The 20,145-nt window shown below is 43.2% G+C and overlaps 1 protein-coding gene across 6 annotated transcripts in view; it reads right to left on the reverse strand.

The window, feature by feature from the left end:
* The window catches only part of DENND1B (DENN domain containing 1B), a 197,947-nt gene that overhangs the window by 80,174 nt on the left and 97,628 nt on the right, over positions 1-20,145 (reverse strand). For all 6 annotated transcript variants that reach the window (XM_040406712.1, XM_040406709.1, XM_040406711.1 and 3 more), the window contains one exon: positions 9,592-9,692. In XM_040406712.1, coding sequence (XP_040262646.1) covers positions 9,592-9,692 — 101 coding nt within the window. The remainder of the gene's footprint in view (positions 1-9,591; positions 9,693-20,145) is intronic.

Raw genomic sequence — 20,145 nt, forward strand, 5'->3', positions numbered from 1 at the left:
CCTGAGTACGGGGATACCAGATGTGTGACACTTTTTTGCAGCCTAGGTGGGCAAAGGGGCCCATATTCCAAAGAGCACCTTTCGGATTTCACTCCTCATTTTTTCCTGAATTTGATTTCAAACTCCTTACCACACATTTGGGCCCCTAGAATACCAGGGCAGTATAACTACCCCACAAGTGACCCCATTTTGGAAAGAAGACACCCCAAGGTATTCCGTGAGGGGCATGGCGAGTTCCTAGAATTTTTTATTTTTTGTCACAAGTTAGTGGAAAATGATGATTTTTTTTTTGATTTTTTTTTTCATACAAAGTCTCATATTCCACAAACTTGTGACAAAAAATAAAAACTTCCATGAACTCACTATGCCCATCAGCGAATACCTTGGGGTCTCTTCTTTCCAAAATGGGGTCACTTGTGGGGTAGTTATACTGCCCTGGCATTCTAGGGGCCCAAATGTGTGGTAAGTAGGTAAATGACCTGTGAAATCCGAAAGGTGCTCTTTGGAATGTGGGCCCCTTTGCCCACCTAGGCTGCAAAAAAGTGTCACACATCTGGTATCTCTGTATTCAGGAGAAGTTGAGGAATGTGTTTTGGGGTGTCTTTTTACATATACCCATGCTGGGTGAGATAAATATCTTGGTCAAATGCCAACTTTGTATAAAAAAATGGGAAAAGTTGTCTTTTGCCAAGATATTTCTCTCACCCAGCATGGGTATATGTAAAATGACACCCCAAAACACATTCCCCAACTTCTCCCGATTACGGAGATACCAGATGTGTGACACTTTTTTGCAGCCTAGGTGGGCAAAGGGGCCCATATTCAAAAGAGCACCTTTCGGATTTCACAGGTCATTTTTTACAGAATTTGATTTCAAACTCCTTACCACACATTTGGGCCCCTAGAATGCCAGGGCAGTATAACTACCCCACAAGTGACCCCATTTTGGAAAGAAGAGACCCCAAGGTATTCGCTGATGGGCATAGTGAGTTCATGGAAGTTTTTATTTTTTGTCACAAGTTAGTGGAATATGAGACTTTGTATGAAAAAAAAAAAAAAAAAAAAAATAAGCATTTTCCACTAACTTGTGACAAAAAATAAAAAATTCTAGGAACTCGCCATGCCCCTCACGGAATACCTTGGGGTGTCTTCTTTCCAAAATGGGGTCACTTGTGGGGTAGTTATACTGCCCTGGCATTTTCCAGGGGCCCTAATGTGTGGTAAGTAGGTAAATGACCTGTGAAATCCTAAAGGTGCTCTTTGGAATATGGGCCCCTTTGCCCACCTAGGCTGCAAAAAAGTGTCACACATGTGGTATCGCCGTATTCAGGAGAAGTTGGGGAATGTGTTTTGGGGTGTCATTTTACATATACCCATGCTGGGTGAGAGAAATATCTTGGCAAAAGACAACTTTTCCCATTTTTTTATACAAAGTTGGCATTTGACCAAGATATTTCTCTCACCCAGCATGGGTATATGTAAAATGACACCCCAAAACACATTCCCCAACTTCTCCTGAGTACGGCGATACCAGATGTGTGACACTTTTTTGCAGCCTAGATGCGCAAAGGTGCCCAAATTCCTTTTAGGAGGGCATTTTTAGACATTTGGATACCAGACTTCTTCTCACGCTTTGGGGCCCCTAGAATGCCAGAGCAGTATAAATACCCCACATGTGACCCCATTTTGGAAAGAAGACACCCCAAGGTATTCAATGAGGGGCAAGGCGAGTTCATAGAAATTTTTTTTTTTTGGCACAAGTTAGCGGAAATTGATATTTTTAATTCTTTTCTCACAAAGTCTCCCGTTCCGCTAACTTGGGACAAAAAATTCAATCTTTCATGGACTCAATATGCCCCTCACGGAATACCTGGGGGTGTCTTCTTTCCGAAATGGGGTCACATGTGGGGTATTTATACTGCCCTGGCATTCTAGGGGCCCTAAAGCGTGAGAAGAAGTCTGGAATATAAATGTCTAAAAAATTTTACGCATTTGGATTCCGTGAGGGGTATGGTGAGTTCATGTGAGATTTTATTTTTTGACACAAGTTAGTGGAATATGAGACTTTGTAAGAAAAAAAAAATAAAATTCTGCTAACTTGGGCCAAAAAAATATCTGAATGGAGCCTTACAGAGGGGGGGGGGGGGGGATCAATGACAGGGGGGTGATCAATGACAGGGGGGGTGATCAATGACAGGGGGGTTGATCAATGACAGGGGGGTTGATCAATGACAGGGGGGTGATCAGGGAGTCTATATGGGGTGATCACCACAGTCATTGATCACGCCCCTGTAAGGCTTCATTCAGACGTCCGGATGCGTTTTGCGGATCCGATCCATCTATCAGTGCATCCGTAAAAATCATGCGGACATCTGAATGGAGCTTTACAGGGGGGTAATCAATGACAGGGGGGTGATCAGGGAGTCTATATGGGGTGATCACCACAGTCATTGATCATGCCCCTGTAAGGCTTCATTCAGACGTCCGGATGCGTTTTGCGGATCGGATCCATCTATCAGTGCATCCGTAAAAATCATGCGGACATCTGAATGGAGCTTTACAGGGGGGTGATCAATGACAGGGGGGTGATCAGGGAGTCTATATGGGGTGATCACCACAGTCATTGATCATGCCCCTGTAAGGCTTCATTCAGACGTCCGGATGCGTTTTGCGGATCGGATCCATCTATCAGTGCATCCGTAAAAATCATGCGGACATCTGAATGGAGCTTTACAGGGGGGTGATCAATGACAGGGGGGTGATCAGGGAGTCTATATGGGGTGATCACCACAGTCATTGATCATGCCCCTGTAAGGCTTCATTCAGACGTCCGGATGCGTTTTGCAGATCGGATCCATCTATCAGTGCATCCGTAAAAATCATGCGGACATCTGAATGGAGCTTTACAGGGGGGTGATCAGGGAGTCTATATGGGGTGATCACCACAGTCATTGATCATGCCCCTGTAAGGCTTCATTCAGACGTCCGGATGCGTTTTGAGGATCGGATCCATCTATCAGTGCATCCGTAAAAATCATGCGGACATCTGAATGGAGCTTTACAGGGGGGTGATCAGGGAGTCTATATGGGGTGATCACCACAGTCATTGATCATGCCCCTGTAAGGCTTCATTCAGACGTCCGGATGCGTTTTGCGGATCGGATCCATCTATCAGTGCATCCGTAAAAATCATGCGGACATCTGAATGGAGCTTTACAGGGGGGTGATCAGGGAGTCTATATGGGGTGATCACCACAGTCATTGATCATGCCCCTGTAAGGCTTCATTCAGACGTCCGGATGCGTTTTGAGGATCGGATCCATCTATCAGTGCATCCGTAAAAATCATGCGGACGTCTGAATGGAGCTTTACAGGGGGTTGATCAATGACAGGGGTGTAATCAATGACAGGGGGGGTGATCAGGGAGTCTATATGGGGTGATAACCACAGTCATTGATCACGCCCCTGTAAGGCTTCATTCAGACGTCCGGATGCGTTTTGCGGATCTGATCCATCTATCAGTGGATCCGTAAAAATCATGCGGACATCTGAATGGAGCTTTACAGGGGGGTAATCAATGACAGGGGGGTAAGCAATGACAGGGGGGTGATCAGGGAGTCTATATGGGGTGATCAGGGGTGATCAGGGGCTAATAAGGGGTTAATAAGTGACGGGGGGGGGGGGTGTAGTGTAGTGTAGTGGTGCTTGGTGGGACTTTACTGAGCTACCTGTGTCCTCTGGTGGTCGATCCAAACAAATGGGACCACCAGAGGACCAGGTAGCAGGTATATTAGACGCTGTTATCAAAACAGCGTCTAATATACCTGTTAGGGGTTAAAAAAAACACATCTCCAGCCTGCCAGCGAACGATCGCCGCTGGCAGGCTGGAGATCAACTCTCTTACCTTCCGTTCCTGTGAGCGCGCGCGCCTGTGTGCGCGCGTTCACAGGAAATCTCGCCCATCGCGAGATGACGCATATATGCGTGACTCTGCGCAGGGCTGCCACCTCCGGAACGCGATCCTGCGTTAGGCGGTCCGGAGGTGGTTAATACATAATGCATAGTACAATAGGGCTGGAGGGGTTAAAAAATAAATAAAAAATAATTTAACTCACCTTAATCCACTTGTTCGCGCAGTCCGGCTTCTCTTCTGTCTTCTTCTTTGCTGTGCACAGGAAAAGGACCTGTGGTGACGTCCCTACGCTCATCACGTGGTCCGTCACATGATCCATCACCATGGTAAAAGATCATGTGATGGACCATGTGATGAACGCAGTGACAGAAGAGATGTCGGCTGCGCGAACAAGTGGATTAAGGCGAGTTAAATTTAAAAAAAAATTTTTTTAACCCCTTCAGTCCTTTTGTACTATGCATTCTGTATTAAGAATGCTATTATTTTCCCTTATAACCATGTTATAAGGGAAAATAATACAGTCTACACAACACCTAACCCAAACCCAAACTTCTGTGAAGAAGTTCGGGTTTGGGTACCAAACATGCCGATTTTTCTCACGCGCGTGCAAAACGCATTACAATGTTTTGCACTCGCGCGGAAAAATCACGCATTTTCCCGCGACGCACCCGCATCTTATCCGGCCCAAAAACATGACGCCCGTGTGAAAGAGGCCTTAGATTGAAGGTCATGCAGGCTGCTTCAGTGAAAATGTGATTTTTTTTCATCCCCACCAGCGCCATGACCAGTCCTGTTATGTTCAGTACCCTGTGTTCTCTGCACTTCAAAAATGAAGCTACTATGCAAACCGTCTTCATTTGTATCTCTTATGAAAACTGATCCATCTCCATGGTAACAGCCTACAAACAACCAGTCAAAATTTTTGTTTGCGCAACTGTGGATTTCAGCAAATTTCGCTACTTTTTGATGACAGAAAATTGGCGCAAGTGCGTTGGTAAATTCCATTCTAGGTATTTACTTTTGTTGTGGTTTGAAATAGAATCAGCCTCCACTCGCCGTTCTAGGGCACTGGCAAGTTTATGAAACCATCTAAAGGAACTAAACACAGCACAGCTTTTGTAATTCAAGAGCACAGTAGGAAATGAAAGCTGTGCTGATTGGTTGCTATGGTCAACAAATAACATTTTTCTTTTAGTCTCATAATTCTTGCCCAATGTTCCTAAGATGGTTTCTAGTCAACAAGTTGTCGACTGTGACAAACTCATGAAAAACAAAAAGTGCATCTGCATGTGATTTTTGTGGAGCAGCACGTACCCTTCAAGGTTCTACTTTGTAATCATAAGGAGTATAACTTCCTAATGTACGCTGTGTTCCAGATCTGTATTACTTCCTCACTACGGAGATACTTGCAGGGATGTAAACCATTAATTTCTTTTTGGTATCCTAAGGAGATGCCCATGGACAGAGCGGTAAATAGAAGACTGTAACACCCTACAAGCTTTGCCACCATGCTGCTGTGTCTTCTGAGGGATCAAAGACCATCAGTAAACACAGAAGCGCATAGACAGCAGAGTTTCACAAAAACACTAATTATGTACTAAAGCAGCGCTTCTCAGACTGTGAGGCGCCCCCCAGCTGTTGGAGAGGCGCAGGGAGGCAATTTTGACCAAAGTTCTCATACACTGCACAAGATTCCCTCTGGCTGCGCCAATCTCGGGTTTAGCAACTTTACTGACTCCTATGGTGATTCATTTTAATGTTCTACTGGAATCAAAAGAAAAGATAATGTAAGTTCAACGGGTTATCCTGGAAAAGATAATGATGACTTATCCTCAGGATAGGTCATCATTATCACATCAGCGGGGCTTCGAGTCCGGGTACCCCCGCCGATCAGCTGTTTCAGGGAGTCGCTGCGCTCACTGGAGCTCTGGTGAGTGATGCAGGCTTCTGGAAGCTTTCCAAGCACAGCGCTGTACATTGTATAGTGGCAGTGCTTGGTATTGCAGCTCAACACTATTAAGGGCTCATTCAGACGGTCGTATGCTGTCCACTGAAATGCGGATCCTTTTTTTCGCGGATTAGATGCTGTCCCATTCATTTCTATGGGACCCTATTCTTCCATTGCACGGCTTAGCAAAAAAATGAAACATGTCCTATACTTGTCAGTGAAAATCAGGACATGGCCGTATATACACTCACCTAAAGAATTATTAGGAACACCATACTAATACGGTGTTGGACCCCCTTTTGCCTTCAGAACTGCCTTAATTCTACGTGGCATTGATTCAACAAGGTGCTGATAGCATTCTTTAGAAATGTTGGCCCATATTGATAGGATAGCATCTTGCAGTTGATGGAGATTTGAGGGATGCACATCCAGGGCACGAAGCTCCCATTCCACCACATCCCAAAGATGCTCTATTGGGTTGAGATCTGGTGACTGTGGGGGCCATTTTAGTACAGTGAACTCATTGTCATGGTCAAGAAACCAATTTGAAATGATTCGAGCTTTGTGACATGGTGCATTATCCTGCTGGAAGTAGCCATCAGAGGATGGATACATGTTCTCATTCTGTTTACGCCAAATTCGGACTCTACCATTTGAATGTCTCAACAGAAATCGAGACTCATCAGACCAGGCAACATTTTTCCAATCTTCAACAGTCCAATTTTGGTGAGCTCGTGCAAATTGTAGCCTCTTTTTCCTATTTGTAGTGGAGATGAGTGGTACCCGGTGGGGTCTTCTGCAGTTGTAGCCCATCGGCCTCGAGGTTGTGCGTGTTGTGGCTTCACAAATGCTTTGCTGCATACCTCGGTTGTAACGAGTGGTTATTTCAGTCAACGTTGCTCTTCTATCAGCTTGAATCAGTCGGCCCATTCTCCTCTGACCTCTAGCATCCACAAGGCATTTTTGCCCACAGGACTGCCGCATACTGGATGTTTTTCCCTTTTAACACCATTCTTTGTAAACCCTAGAAATGGTTGTGCGTGAAAATCCCAGTAACTGAGCAGATTGTGAAATACTTAGACCGGCCCGTCTGGCACCAACAACCATGCCACGCTCAAAATTGCTTAAATCACCTTTCTTTCCCATTCTGACATTCAGTTTGGAGTTCAGGAGATTGTCTTGACCAGGAGCACCCCCTAAATGCATTGAAGCAACTGTCATGTGATTGGTTGACTAGATAATTGCATTAATGAAAAATAGAACAGGTGTTCCTAATAATTCTTTAGGTGAGTGTATATGGACTTCTCCAAAGCATTTGACACTGTACCACATAAAAGGTTAGTAAATAAAATGAGAATGCTCGGACTGGGAGAAAATGTCTGTATGTGGGTAAGTAACTGGCTGAGGGATAGAAAACAGAGGGTGGTTAGTAACGGTACACACTCAGATTGGGTCACTGTCACTAGTGGAGTACCTCAGGGGTCAGTATTGGGCCCTATTCTCTTCAATATATTTATTAATGATCTTGTAGGAGACTTGCATAGTAAAATATAAATTTTCGCAGATGACACTAAACTGTGTAAAGTAATTAACACTGAAGAGGACAATATACAGCTACAGAGGGATCTGGATAGATTGGAGGCTTGGGCAGATAAGTGGCAGATGAGGTTTAACACTGACAAATGTAAAGTTATGCACATGGGAAGGAATAATGGAAGTCACCCGGACATACTAAATGGTAAAACACTCGGTAACACTGACATGGAAAAGGATCTAGGAATTTTATTAAACAGCAAACTAAGCTAAAAAAAACTGTGTCAGGCAACTGCTCGTTGATTCAGGGAGTTATTCTGATTGCCTGATTGGAGTCGGGAAGGAATTTTTTATTCCCCTAAAGTGGGAAAAATTGGCTTCTACCTCACAGGTTTTTTTTGCCTTCCTCTGGATCAACTTGCAGGAGAACAGGCCGAACTGGATGGACAAATGTCTTTTTTCGGCCTTATGTACTATGTGGAAGACGCTGTTATGGGGGATCTGTGGAGGACGCTGTTATAGGGGATGTGTGCTATGACACATAGGGCCATGAGGGGGGCCAGCATAAGACATATAGCATCTTATGCTGGTTCCCCTCATGGCCCTATGTGTCCCCTCATGTGTCCTAAACTGCGCACATAACTGGCTTTGTGTTAAGTATTTTACTAGTGTGTAAAACAATCTCTCTCCTATTGATAACATGGCCAGCCTGTTACTCACTGTCACTATGAATGCACTGCATCGAGCGGCAGCGAGCTGGCCGGCCGGCGCGTGACTAACGTCACTTAGTAACGCTCCTCCCACTTCAGGAAGCAGGAGCGTTACTAAGTGACGTCAGTCACGCGCCGGCCGGCCCGCTCGCTGCCGTTAGCTGCAGTGCATTCATTGTGAAAGTGAGTACAGAGGCTGGACCTGTTATCAATAGGAGAGAGATTGTTTCACACACTAGAAAAATACTTTACACGCAAAGCCAGTTATGTGCGCGGGGCCCCTTCATATATAATCGCGGCATTTTCGGGTCGGCCAAATCGCCATATCGCATTTGCAGATTATCGCGATTCGATTATTTTTTCGATTTATCGTGCAGCCCTAAATGCCATCCTTTTCTTTTTTTTTTGGACATGCTGAACTGTCCGCAAAAAAAAAACGGATCCGCATTTTTGGCGGACAGCATACGGCCGTCTGAATGAGCTCTAACTTGAATGGGGCTGAGCTGCAACTGGGCCACATGGCTGATATACACTGATGTCACTGGCCTAGGAAGAGGCTGCAGCGCTCAAGGCCTCTTCTAACAGTTGATTGGCTGGAGGTCCTGGGTGTAGCAATCCTGCAGATCTGATACTGATGACCTATCCTGAGATCAAATCATAAATATCTTTTACTAGATAACTCCTTTAAATGTTTATTTGAGGCACAGATGTCAACCATTAGTGAGGTCCAAGGATCACTATGTTCTAGCTGGTGGACCCCAACACCCAAAGATTAATAAACAGGACAGGAGTTGTAACATTCCAAATCAGAAGTGGCAAAATACATTATTATTAATACATCAAAAAGTGCCAGCCATAGTGCCTCCATAACCCTCAAGAGTGCCAGAATAGTGCAAACGATGCCAGCCAAAATGCCCCATAAGTTACTGGGCACCTTTTAAACAGAGGTTTTTCTTTGACATTCTTTTGATCTTTAAAAGGTGTTTTTCCCCAATATAAGTGATGGCATATGGCTAGTAGACTGGTGGGGATCCAACTGCCTGGTCCTCCACCAATCCTCAGAATCAATGGGCAGAAGAGCTATTTCAGTGCTGCAGCTATGTCAAGGTTTCTGGATGGTATGGAGCCGTGTTGTTGTTTCCTGTGGAGGTCCCATAGATCTTGTACATTGTAAGCCCTCACGGGCAGGGCCCTCTCTCCTTCTGTACAAGCTTGTAACTGGTATGTATACCGCTTTTCATATGTACAGCGGTATGGAATGGATGGCGCTTTAATAATAACAATAATGATGATAGATCGGACCCTCACTGATCACAAGATATAACCTAGCATTATGTGCGGAGAATACCCCTTTAACAAATTAATTCCATTGTGTGTTATAATGAATTGCAGAATAATCCGTCACCAACATGGGAAGTTAATGCCATGATTCAACTTCTTTATCATAAGGTACATAAGCTACAAGTTAGTGATACCAAGCCACTTACCAACAGTAGTCTAGCAAATGTGGAGGAAGAACAGGGATGTAAATGTGCTGCCAATACATGGGGTACAGAAGAGAGGCAGAGGCATGAACACAGGCTGTTAACTGAAATATAGAAAACAGGGTCCGTTATTTTACCAAAACGATACATATTTATCAAAAAGAGTCAAATATACCAGTTCAACTTGAATAACTAGTACGATAAACCAAGCGCTGTTTCCATAAAAAGCAAATCACCTTCAACTCCTGCTGCAATTTCAAGAAATAAGATGGAATATGAGATGATCAAATGAATAAATGCATTACAAGTCGCTTTTAAGTGTGCTTATAATTTAAGACGCAGAAGATCCAGCGCTTCCTGGACTGGTTCAGCAGGGTAATCAATAATAATAATAGTCATAAATGCTACCCCCAAAAATATTAGCATTCTTACATAGACGTTTAAAAAACCTGATTAAGGCTATAATAATATAAAATGTAAGGATAAATGGGATACCGCCTCAAAGACCTAACCATGAAGTACATTAAACTGCAAAGCCTAAGATCTATGTCATTTCTCTGAAATGCTGTATGGATTCTTTTGGCTACAGAACACGGATAATTGGGCCTGTGATGGGATGCAGGGCCCTGGCTAGCCGAGTTCATTTAACCCCACTAAATATGGCTAGTCGTGAGGCCTGAGAGCTCCCAGGAGAGCTCGTTAGGGCTGATTGCCAAACGATGGAGAACCAGGAGGCGGTGGGGAGCATCTGGAAAGGGTCGTGATAACGGGAGGTGAGCCTATGCTGCAGAACGCTCTCTCTTGGGATATGACTGCACTCTGTCACACACTGTCACCACTGCCCAACCAGCTGTCTTCTGGTGACAATACAACATCAGTCACTCATTAGCTCAACTACCATTAACCCCTTATTAATGTACGATTATGTCAATTAATGAGAGATAATATTAATACAGTCATATCTATTTCTAGAAGTGTGCCCTAACATACCACAGTCCTATCATTATAGGGATACAGTAGGCTTTCCACTGAAAGAGTTTACTCCTGGACATCATCCACATGGGTGAAATCTTGTGGTCTGAATAATATATACATTTTTCAGAGAATTTTACAGACAGAATGAGGGACATTTACTAACCCTGTCTAAAAAGTAGACAGAGTAAACTTAAAGGAGTTTCTGGAATTACTATGCTATTTAAAGGCTATGTACACCTTTGGAGACAATTTTTTTATGATTGCATTTGACTCATCTTGGGCAAAAAAATTTTTTTTCAATAGGTCTTTATTGAAAATATTGAGCAGTTCTGTCACAAAGGGTTAACTGTTTTTCTAGCTGTGTGACTGGTACTTTCACTTTGTGCTGGACATCTAACCTGTAAGAGGTCATAAACACTTCTTTAAGGATCCATTCACACGTCTGAAGAATGGGTCCGCATCCTATTGCGGAACAGGTGCAGACCCATTCATTCTCTATGGGGCAGGAATGGATGCGGACAGCGCACACAGTGTGCTGTCCGCATCTGCATTTCCAGAGAGCGCCCCGCGGACAAGAATAGGCAGTTCTATGGGGGTGCCGGCCAGGTGTATTGCGGATCCGCAATACACTACGGACGTGTGAAGGGACCCTTAGCCACATTCTTATCAGCAGGATAAGAATTCAATTTTAATGAGTGTTTATAAGTTCAGAGATCACAGATAAGGAGCTCCTCAGCTCCCTGCCTGATGAAAAAGAGAGAAAATACAGATCCTGCTAGTAGATAAACTCAAAGTGGTGCAGGGAAAATGACTCATCATTTTTAATAAAGACCAATTTAAAAATGATTTTTAATTCAAAATGAGTAAAATGCAATAATAAAAAAAATAGCCACCAAAGGTGTACATAGTCTTTAAGAGATATGCTCATGTACATCATTCCCACTATTTTTTTTCCGTTTGGACTCTCCTGACCCGTTTTCACCATGTGAACCAATCACTTGTTTCTTACATCCCGTATCTAGAACTTCCTGTTGCTGTATCCAACCAAACCCATGATGCACTTCTCCTTCCTCTGCCACAGCTCCAGCCGCGCTCCTAACAACACCTGGCTAGTTTATAGCTCCTCCCACCCGTTCAGTCACATAGACACTTCCCTATCACTGATGCCGTTTCTGCTTTGACACGTCCATGGACTAACACCACAAGAAAAAAAGAGCGAGCTGCATGGACATGGTCATGTGACCACAGCCCTGAACAGAATATAGAAGCAATAAACATAAAAGAAATACATTTCAGAATTACAGCTACCTTCATAAATGGTTATTTTAAGGCCAATACAAACTGGAAAACCTCTTTAAACCTGCCATGGGGTTGTTCTTATCAATAATTCAACCAGTAACATGCCAGACTAAACTGACCGACCATAGAATCAGGGTCTTTTTTTTTTTTTTTTTTCTCTTTAGCACAATGGCAAATGATTGGCCAAGTTCACCCAATCATGTCATACACATGAATCTTCAGCCAACAAATGTCGAAATGTTTAAGTGATTGGTTGCACTATTTTTTCAAACCATAATCGCCTGAAATGACTGAAACCAGCCATCTCAGCAGACTTTATTCTCACGTGTATGGCCAGCTTCAACCTGAGGCTGCATTCATTTCATATAGAGCTTTCGCTTGCCTCAGGGGTTTCTGTCGGGGGTATATGTCTTTATATTTAAAAAAGGTATTGAAATGCACACCACTATGGGTACATTGACTTTAATGGGGGGAAAAAAAGTTCAAATAATTAATCTTTGGACTCCGTTTGACCTACTTTTTGTTCTATTCTAACATTTTTGCCAGATACAGTAGTGTGGTGGACTGTGCTATTCTGTCCGGCGAAAATGCTGGAAGTTGCCAATGAGCAGGAAATGGTACAAAATTGCCAATCACTTGCAAGCATCATCTCTGAGGCTGCAGTGGTTATGATCACTTCAAGACTGCAAGAAAGGTAAGGAATTTGATGGGTGAGTAATGGTTATTTTTTGAAGATATATACCATTTCCTGCCCTAACACAACTTTCTTCAAATCTCAGAATACCACAACTGCAAATTTCTGAAACTTGGAAGATTTTATATAGAGAAATATTTTCCCCTTTGTGGTTCGCTGGAAGAAGATGTAACAAGGAATTCCTTTTTCCCTCTATTTTGAATTTAGGTTATAACTGCAATTCCTGGTGTACGATTTCCTGATTATACTAGAGATAACCGGGGAGGATTTCAAGACACCTATGTCACTGTTCTTTTTGATTCATTCTGTACACTATGCAAAAGTGTAAATAAATCCTGAATACAAAGAAAAATTTCATTGCTATGTACTAAGCAGTGATCGTCATCCAGGAAGCTCACTGACATTGGCACAAAAACGGCAATGACAAACTGATCAATAAATGTGTATATGCAATAACTAATACTAGAGATTATTCTTAAATGAAGGTTTCATTCCAGGGCTCATGTACACTTACAGAAGCTGTGCGGCTGCTTATATGTGTAGCTGTACTGCCTCTGTTGGCATCCATATGTACAAAGACATTGCTTCTAGGGGAGAAAATGTACATACAGAGTTTGAAGAAAAATGCTCTCAGAACTTAGCATGGCTCCTTATGAAAGGAAACTTGTCACCAAGAAATGCAGTGCAGTCTACAGGCAGCATATTATAGAGCAGAAGGAGCTGAGCAGATTTATATACAAATTATGGGATATAATTCAACAAAACTTGTCATTTATTCATTTAATTTTCTGAGCTCATTAGCCAAGTGGGCAGTCTGATCAGTGATTTACAGCCTTCCTTGTATAATAAGTGTGTATACATAGATAGCTGTCAGATAACACTGTGCACCTGGCTACTGAGCTCAGAAAGAGCAGAGATGTAAGTAATAAATTAAATTTGACAAGGTAATGAGGTATCTTTCACTCTAATATTGTAATCACTTTACATATATGACCATTATATTCACACGCCTTGGTGCGGTATTTTGTGCTGCACTGTGGTATTTATTGAATATGCTGGAGAGGTATTTTGTGCTGCACTGTGGTATTTATTGGATATGCTGGAGAGGTATTTTGTGCTGCACTGTGGTATTTATTGGATATGCTGGAGAGATATTCTGTGCTGCACTGTGATATTTTTTTGGATATGCTGGAGAGGTATTTCATACTGCACTGTGGTATATATTGTATGCTGCACTGTGGTAGCTGGCACTTCTGGGGACATAGTTTGAGCTTTATCATGGTATATGCTGGTATTGGGTAGGTAATGACTGCCCCTGTGTGATTGTTTCTATGTTCAACTTTTATTTTCCTTCTTGTATTGATTGATGTGGTTTACATATTTAAGTGAGTAGTGAGGGAAGTGACCAAGTGAAGCCAAATTTGCCACAGCACTTTTTTCTCACGATATGGGTCAGGGAGAGATTACACTGTATGTAGTAGACGGGTGGGGTTTGTATGCCAAGGTAGATTTTTAAAGAGGACCTTTCACCGATTCTTACCCTATGAACTAACTATACAGATATGTAGAGCGGCGCCCGGGGATCTCACTGCACTTACTATTATCCCCGGGCGCCGCTCCGTTCTCCTGCTATGCCCTCCGGTATCTCCGCTCACTAAGTTATAGTAGGCGGAGATACCAGTCCCTAAGTTATGGTAGGCGGAGTCTGCCCTAGCGCTGGCCAATCGCAGCGCAGAGCTCACAGCCTGGGAGGTTATTTTCTCCCAGGCTGTGAGCTCTGCAATGCGATTGGCCAGCTCTAGGGCAGACTCCGACTACCATAACTTAGGGAACGGAGATACCGGAGGACATAGCAGGAGAACGGAGCGGCGCCCGGGGATAATAGTAAGTGCAGAGAGATCCCCGGGCGCCGCTCCACATGTATGTATACTTAGTTCATAGGGTAAGAATCGGTGAAAGGTCCTCTTTAAGCCCAGTCAGGCCTTGGTGCCTTTGTATTGATACTGATTCTCCAGCTCTCAGAAACAACTTTACCAGGAGATCAATGAACTCATTGAGAACATTCCTTTTATCTGAAACTTACAAAAAAGTTCTATTTCCACCAATTTCATCACAAGATGCACAGAGAGCAGAAGGGGGAAAAACATTCAGATAAATATCACATGAAATATTGAGATTTACTGAAATTAGCTGATGTAAAACTGTCTGTGGAAATGTGGACAGTTTCTAATACGATGAGCGCCTCCAAGGCAGCAAATGGAATTTTCATCAGAACTGAGGACAGCCCTCCAGACAGGAGATCCCATTACACTCTTTAATCTTCACAGATAATAAGTAGAATAATATCAGAACTGACCACAGCACAGGATTTATCGGAGCTGGAGGCAGACGGGGCAAGCACGAATGAAGAAATATTTTATTTCAGAAGTGGACAACAAGACTTTAATGTGGAGGGTAAAGGTGTTGAAAGCTGCTTTAAGAGCAGATGTACATGTCCTGTTCTTAGAGCAAAGTTCTTATTATGACCTTACCACAAGCAACACTAGAATGCCGTCATATCTTTGAGACAGAGGTCACCCCGCCACGTGTGTTTTACTGATTATGGAGCACAATCAGCTCCACTGTACAGAACTGTGACCTAATAACATTGACATGTTAATTCTTCAGCTAAAAAGACTGCTCTGTTCATGTAATGTAAACTGATGGGTGCCTTTTCTGACCTTAAATGTAATCTGTACACCCAGTCCTAAATGCCCTGTTTAGTAATGCATAATTGTCTTCCCCCGATGCAATGAATTGAATGGGGTATGCTGTCGCCTAAGGCTACTTTCACACTGGCGTTTTGGCTTTCCGTTTGTGAGATCCGTCATGGGCTCTCACAAGCGGTCCAAAACGGATCAGTTTTGCCCTAATGCATTCTGAATGGAAAAGGATCCGCTCAGAATGCATCAGTTCTGTCTCCGTTCTGTCTCCATTCCGCTCTGGAGGCGGACACTAAAACCCTGCCTGCAGCGTTTTGCTGTCCGCTTGACGAAACTGAGCCAAACAGATCTGTCCTGGCGCACAATGTAAGTCAATGTGGACGGATCCGTTTTCTCTGACACGATCTGGCACAATAGAAAACGGATCCGTCTCCCATTGACTTTCAATGGAGTTCATGACAGATCCGTCTTGGCTATGTTACAGATAATACAAACAGATCCGTTCATTCTGCTGTGTGCTGCTGGTCGGTCTGCTTGGGATCATTGTCTTGTTGCATGACCCAGTTTCGGTCAAACTTTAGCTACTGGATAGATGGCCTCACATTTGACTCTAGAATAATTTGGTATTCAGAGGAGATCACGGTAGACTAAATGATTACAAGGTGCACAAGTTCTGTCGCTGAAAAACTAGTCCAAATCACCACCATACTTGACACTTAGTATGAGTTTTTTGTGTTGATATGCTTTGTTTGGTTTTTGCCGCACTTGGTGCTGTGCATTATGGCCCAGCATAGCCTCATCTGTCCAAAGAGCATTGTTACAGAAGTCTTAGAGGTTGTTCAGATACAACGTTGCAAAAAATAAGCTATGCTGCCATGTTCTTTTTAGAAAGAGGAGGTTTCACCTGGCAACCCTTCCAAACAGCCATACCTGTTCAGTCTTTTCTAGTTGTACTGTCATGAACATTTAACATGCTAACTGATGCCTGTAGAGTCTTAGATGTAGTTATTGAGCTAGGGCCCACTATGGAGGACATTATTACAGATGGGTGCCACTATGAGGCATATTATTACAGATTGGGGCCACTATGGGGGACATTATTACAGATGGGTGTCATATGAGGCATATTATTACAGATATAATGCCCCCCATAGTGGCCCCTAACTACTGAGGGCCACTATGGGAGACATTATTAGAGATTGGGGCTACTATGGGGGACATTATTACAGATGGGGGGCCACTATGGGGAACATTATGTTTACTGAGGGCACTGCAGGAGTTGGGATCTTAATAAAAAAAAATAAAAAAAAGCCAATGAAATTCATCCATTTTTCATGGCCATTTTTAACGGATGCAAAAGGCCATTAAAAACGGACAGAAGGCCAGAAAATGGAATGCACAAATGGGAAAAAAATTTCCAAGAAAAACTGACAGCGTGTCCATTTTTAACTGAAGTTTTTATTCACTGCCGTGTGAATGAAGCCTTAGCTTACACTCTGTGAATGGCAATACATTCTGCAGAATATCACGCCATGAATGTGAAATGTTACGAATGATTATTGGAGTATGCTAAAAAAAAAAAAAATCAAGACACTGCTTTTAACCTTGCTGATATACAGCAGCGTTCAGCTGAACTCCCGGGGTTAGGAGACCTTGGGTTAACTCCTTCTCAGTCGCAGACAGTAGAAGCGCATGAACATGCGGATGTCTGCATTATCAGACACACTCTAGTTAACATATCAGCAACTGCACTGGAGCGAGTCTTGTGTCAGGCGCGGGCCAGCCATGTAAAGCCTCGTTTGGCTGGTTATGGGATGCATGCTGAGGGGGAGCAATCATACAAGCATATGACAGGAGTGACCACGCTTGGATGAACTAGAGAGGCACAAATGTAGCTCCGGAACAGGGATCTAGCTCATTGACGGCTCCAAGACAGAGAGAGGGAAACTGATGCCGTGTTGTACATCCATGATTCCTTCCGCGTTGTGGCTATGTCCAGGGTGTCAGTTTGTGTGAAATGTTACAGGATATCAGCTAAGCATGCCATTATTCAGCTGCTTTAGCTTTTATTTTTTCTTTGTGCATCTATGTTGCTTCAATTAAACAAACAGATATATAGCCATAGGGCTCGGCTACATGGCAACATGTGGCGCGACAGCAAGACGCAGAAAAGCCGAGTGACTATTTTAGAACTGTGATTTTACACAGGCGAGTCGTGTGTGACTTACAATAGGTCTGGATTTTTTGCGACTGTCACGTTGCAGTCTCAGCATGTCGCATGTTGCATTGCGACACCCTTAACAAACATTACATGAAATGTCGCCATGTAGCTGTACCCTTATGGCTCACCTCAAAGAGGAGAATCACTTTTTTATACACTTGTAAATGAGGTAAATGTCTATAAAGCAATTCCCAATGCATATACATCATCAGAGACATTATTCTAGTAAAAAAAAAAAGGCAACATAATAAAGGAGAAGGACAAGGACCGCTGGCACAAAGCAAGCAAAACAAATGGCAATATCTTTGTACGAAACTAAACTTTGATAACTGTTTTGCTAGTCTACAGTCATGTTTTGGGTGGAAATGATCTTTAGGTGTACATGTGGATGGCTGTAGTCCCTGTGACAACTGGAACGGGGCAAACACATTTTGCTGCCCTGTCGAAATCATAATAAATATATATTAATAAATATATATATATATATATGAAAATAAATATCAATTTTTCTTTTTCATTTTTAAAGGTGTTGTTCAAGTTGAGAAATAAAGTTGGAACCAGGAACCAGTTTCTATTTACTAGGCTTTAAAAGGCTGCAGCAGCCAAGCAAAGAAAGACTGGTGGGTAAGTACTGTATTGTCACGTTCCCATCCGTTAAGACTTAATGACATCGCTAGGATAAGCTATTACTTTTAGATCCTTAAGATATATATTCTCATGTTGGCAATAAACCTAAAGAGTATTTCTGCAGCAGACATCTGAAGCTGACACTTTTTGCACTGGATTTGCAGCTGTGTGTGCAAACATTCACACCAGCATTAGCCATGTTGTCATTCACTGTGGCTAAGGGTCCATTCACACTTCCGCAATTTTGCTCCGCATTTTGCGGAACGGAATTGCGGACCCATTAATTTCTATGGGACAGCAAGATGTGCTGCCCGGATCCGGAATTGCGGATCCGCACTTCCGGGTCCGCAATTCCGATCCCGAAAAAAATAGAACATGTCCTATTCTTGTCCGCAATTGCAGTCAAGAATAGGCATTTTCTATTAAGTGCCGGCGATGTGCGGTCCGCAAAATGCGGAACGCACATCGCCGATGTCAGTGTTTTGCGGATCCACGGATCCGAAAAACACACACGGACGTGTGAATGGACCCAAAATCTTGATATTTCCAAACGGAATCTGCAAGTAGCACTCCCAGATATTTTTATTTTTTTTGCTGCTTGTGAAGGGGTTGTGTACACATTGACAGCCAAAGAAAACTGTCATCAGACTTGACGTGGAGCTCAGCACATGTGAACGGCCCTTTGAATGCACCTTAAAGGAGTTGTGTCACTTCAGCAAATGGCATTTATCACGTAGAGAAAGTTAACACAAGGCACTTACTAATGTATTGTGATTGTCCATATTGCCTCCTTTGCTGGCTGGAATAATTTTCCATCACATTATACACTGATGGTTTCCATGGTTACGACCACCCTGTAATCCAGCAGCGGTGGCCGTTCTTGCATACTATAGGAAAAATTGCTGAACTATGCACTCTCCCTTTTTCCTATAGTGTGAAAGCACGGCCGCCGCTGCTGTATTGCAGGGTGGTCATAACCATGTAAAAAAGCAGTGTAAAATGTGAGGGGAAAATGAATCTAGCCAGCAAAGCAGGCAATATGGACAACCACAATACACCAGTAAGTGCCTTGTATTAACTTTCTCTACATGATAAATGCCATTTGCTGAAGTGACACAACCCCTTTAAGTGCTACTGCACAGGAACTTGAGCATTACATACTTCTCCTTTAACTGAATGGGTTAACCCCTCTCCGCTCTAGCCAAGAGATGGGGATGCTGAACAGAGGACCTCCTGTTATCTGAGCATTTCCTAATACAGTAGGAGAAAACCCCTTAACGTTTAGGCCTCTTTCACACGGGCGTCATGTTTTTTGCCCGGATAAGATGCGGGTGCGTTGCAGGAAAATGCGCGATTTTTCCGCGCGAGTGCACGCGCGTGAGAAAAATCGGCATGTTTGGTACCCAAACCCGAACTTCTTCACAGAAGTTCGGGTTTGGGATCGGGGTTGTGTAGATTGTATTATTTTCCCTTATAACATGGTTATAAGAGAAAATAACAGCATTCTGAATACAGAATGCATAGTACAATAGGGCTGGAGGGGATAAAAAAAAAAATCTAAAATAATTTAACTCACCTTAATCCACTTGTTCGCGCAGCCCGGCTTCTCTTCTGTCTTCTTTCTTCAGGACCTAGGTAAAGGACCTGTGGTGACGTCACTGCGCTCATCACATGGTCCATCACACGATCTTTTACCATTGTTGATGGATCATGTGACGGGCCATGTGATGAGCGCAGTGACGTCATCACAGGTCCTTTACCCAGGTCCTGAAGAAAGAAGACAGAAGAGAAGGCGGGCTGCGCGAACAAGTGGATTAAGGTGAGTTAAATTATTATTATTATTATTTTAACCCCTCAAGCCCTATTGATCTATGCATTCTGTTTTCAGAATGCTATTATTTTCCCTTATAACCATGTTATAAGAGAAAATAATGAAGATCGGGTCCCTATCCCGATCGTCTCCTAGCAACCGTGCGTGAAAATCGCACCGCATCCGCACTTTTCACGCAGCCCCATTCACTTCTATGGGGCCTGCGTTG

The sequence above is a fragment of the Bufo bufo genome, chromosome 9, assembly GCF_905171765.1.
Source record: "Bufo bufo chromosome 9, aBufBuf1.1, whole genome shotgun sequence".
NCBI lineage: Eukaryota > Metazoa > Chordata > Amphibia > Anura > Bufonidae > Bufo > Bufo bufo.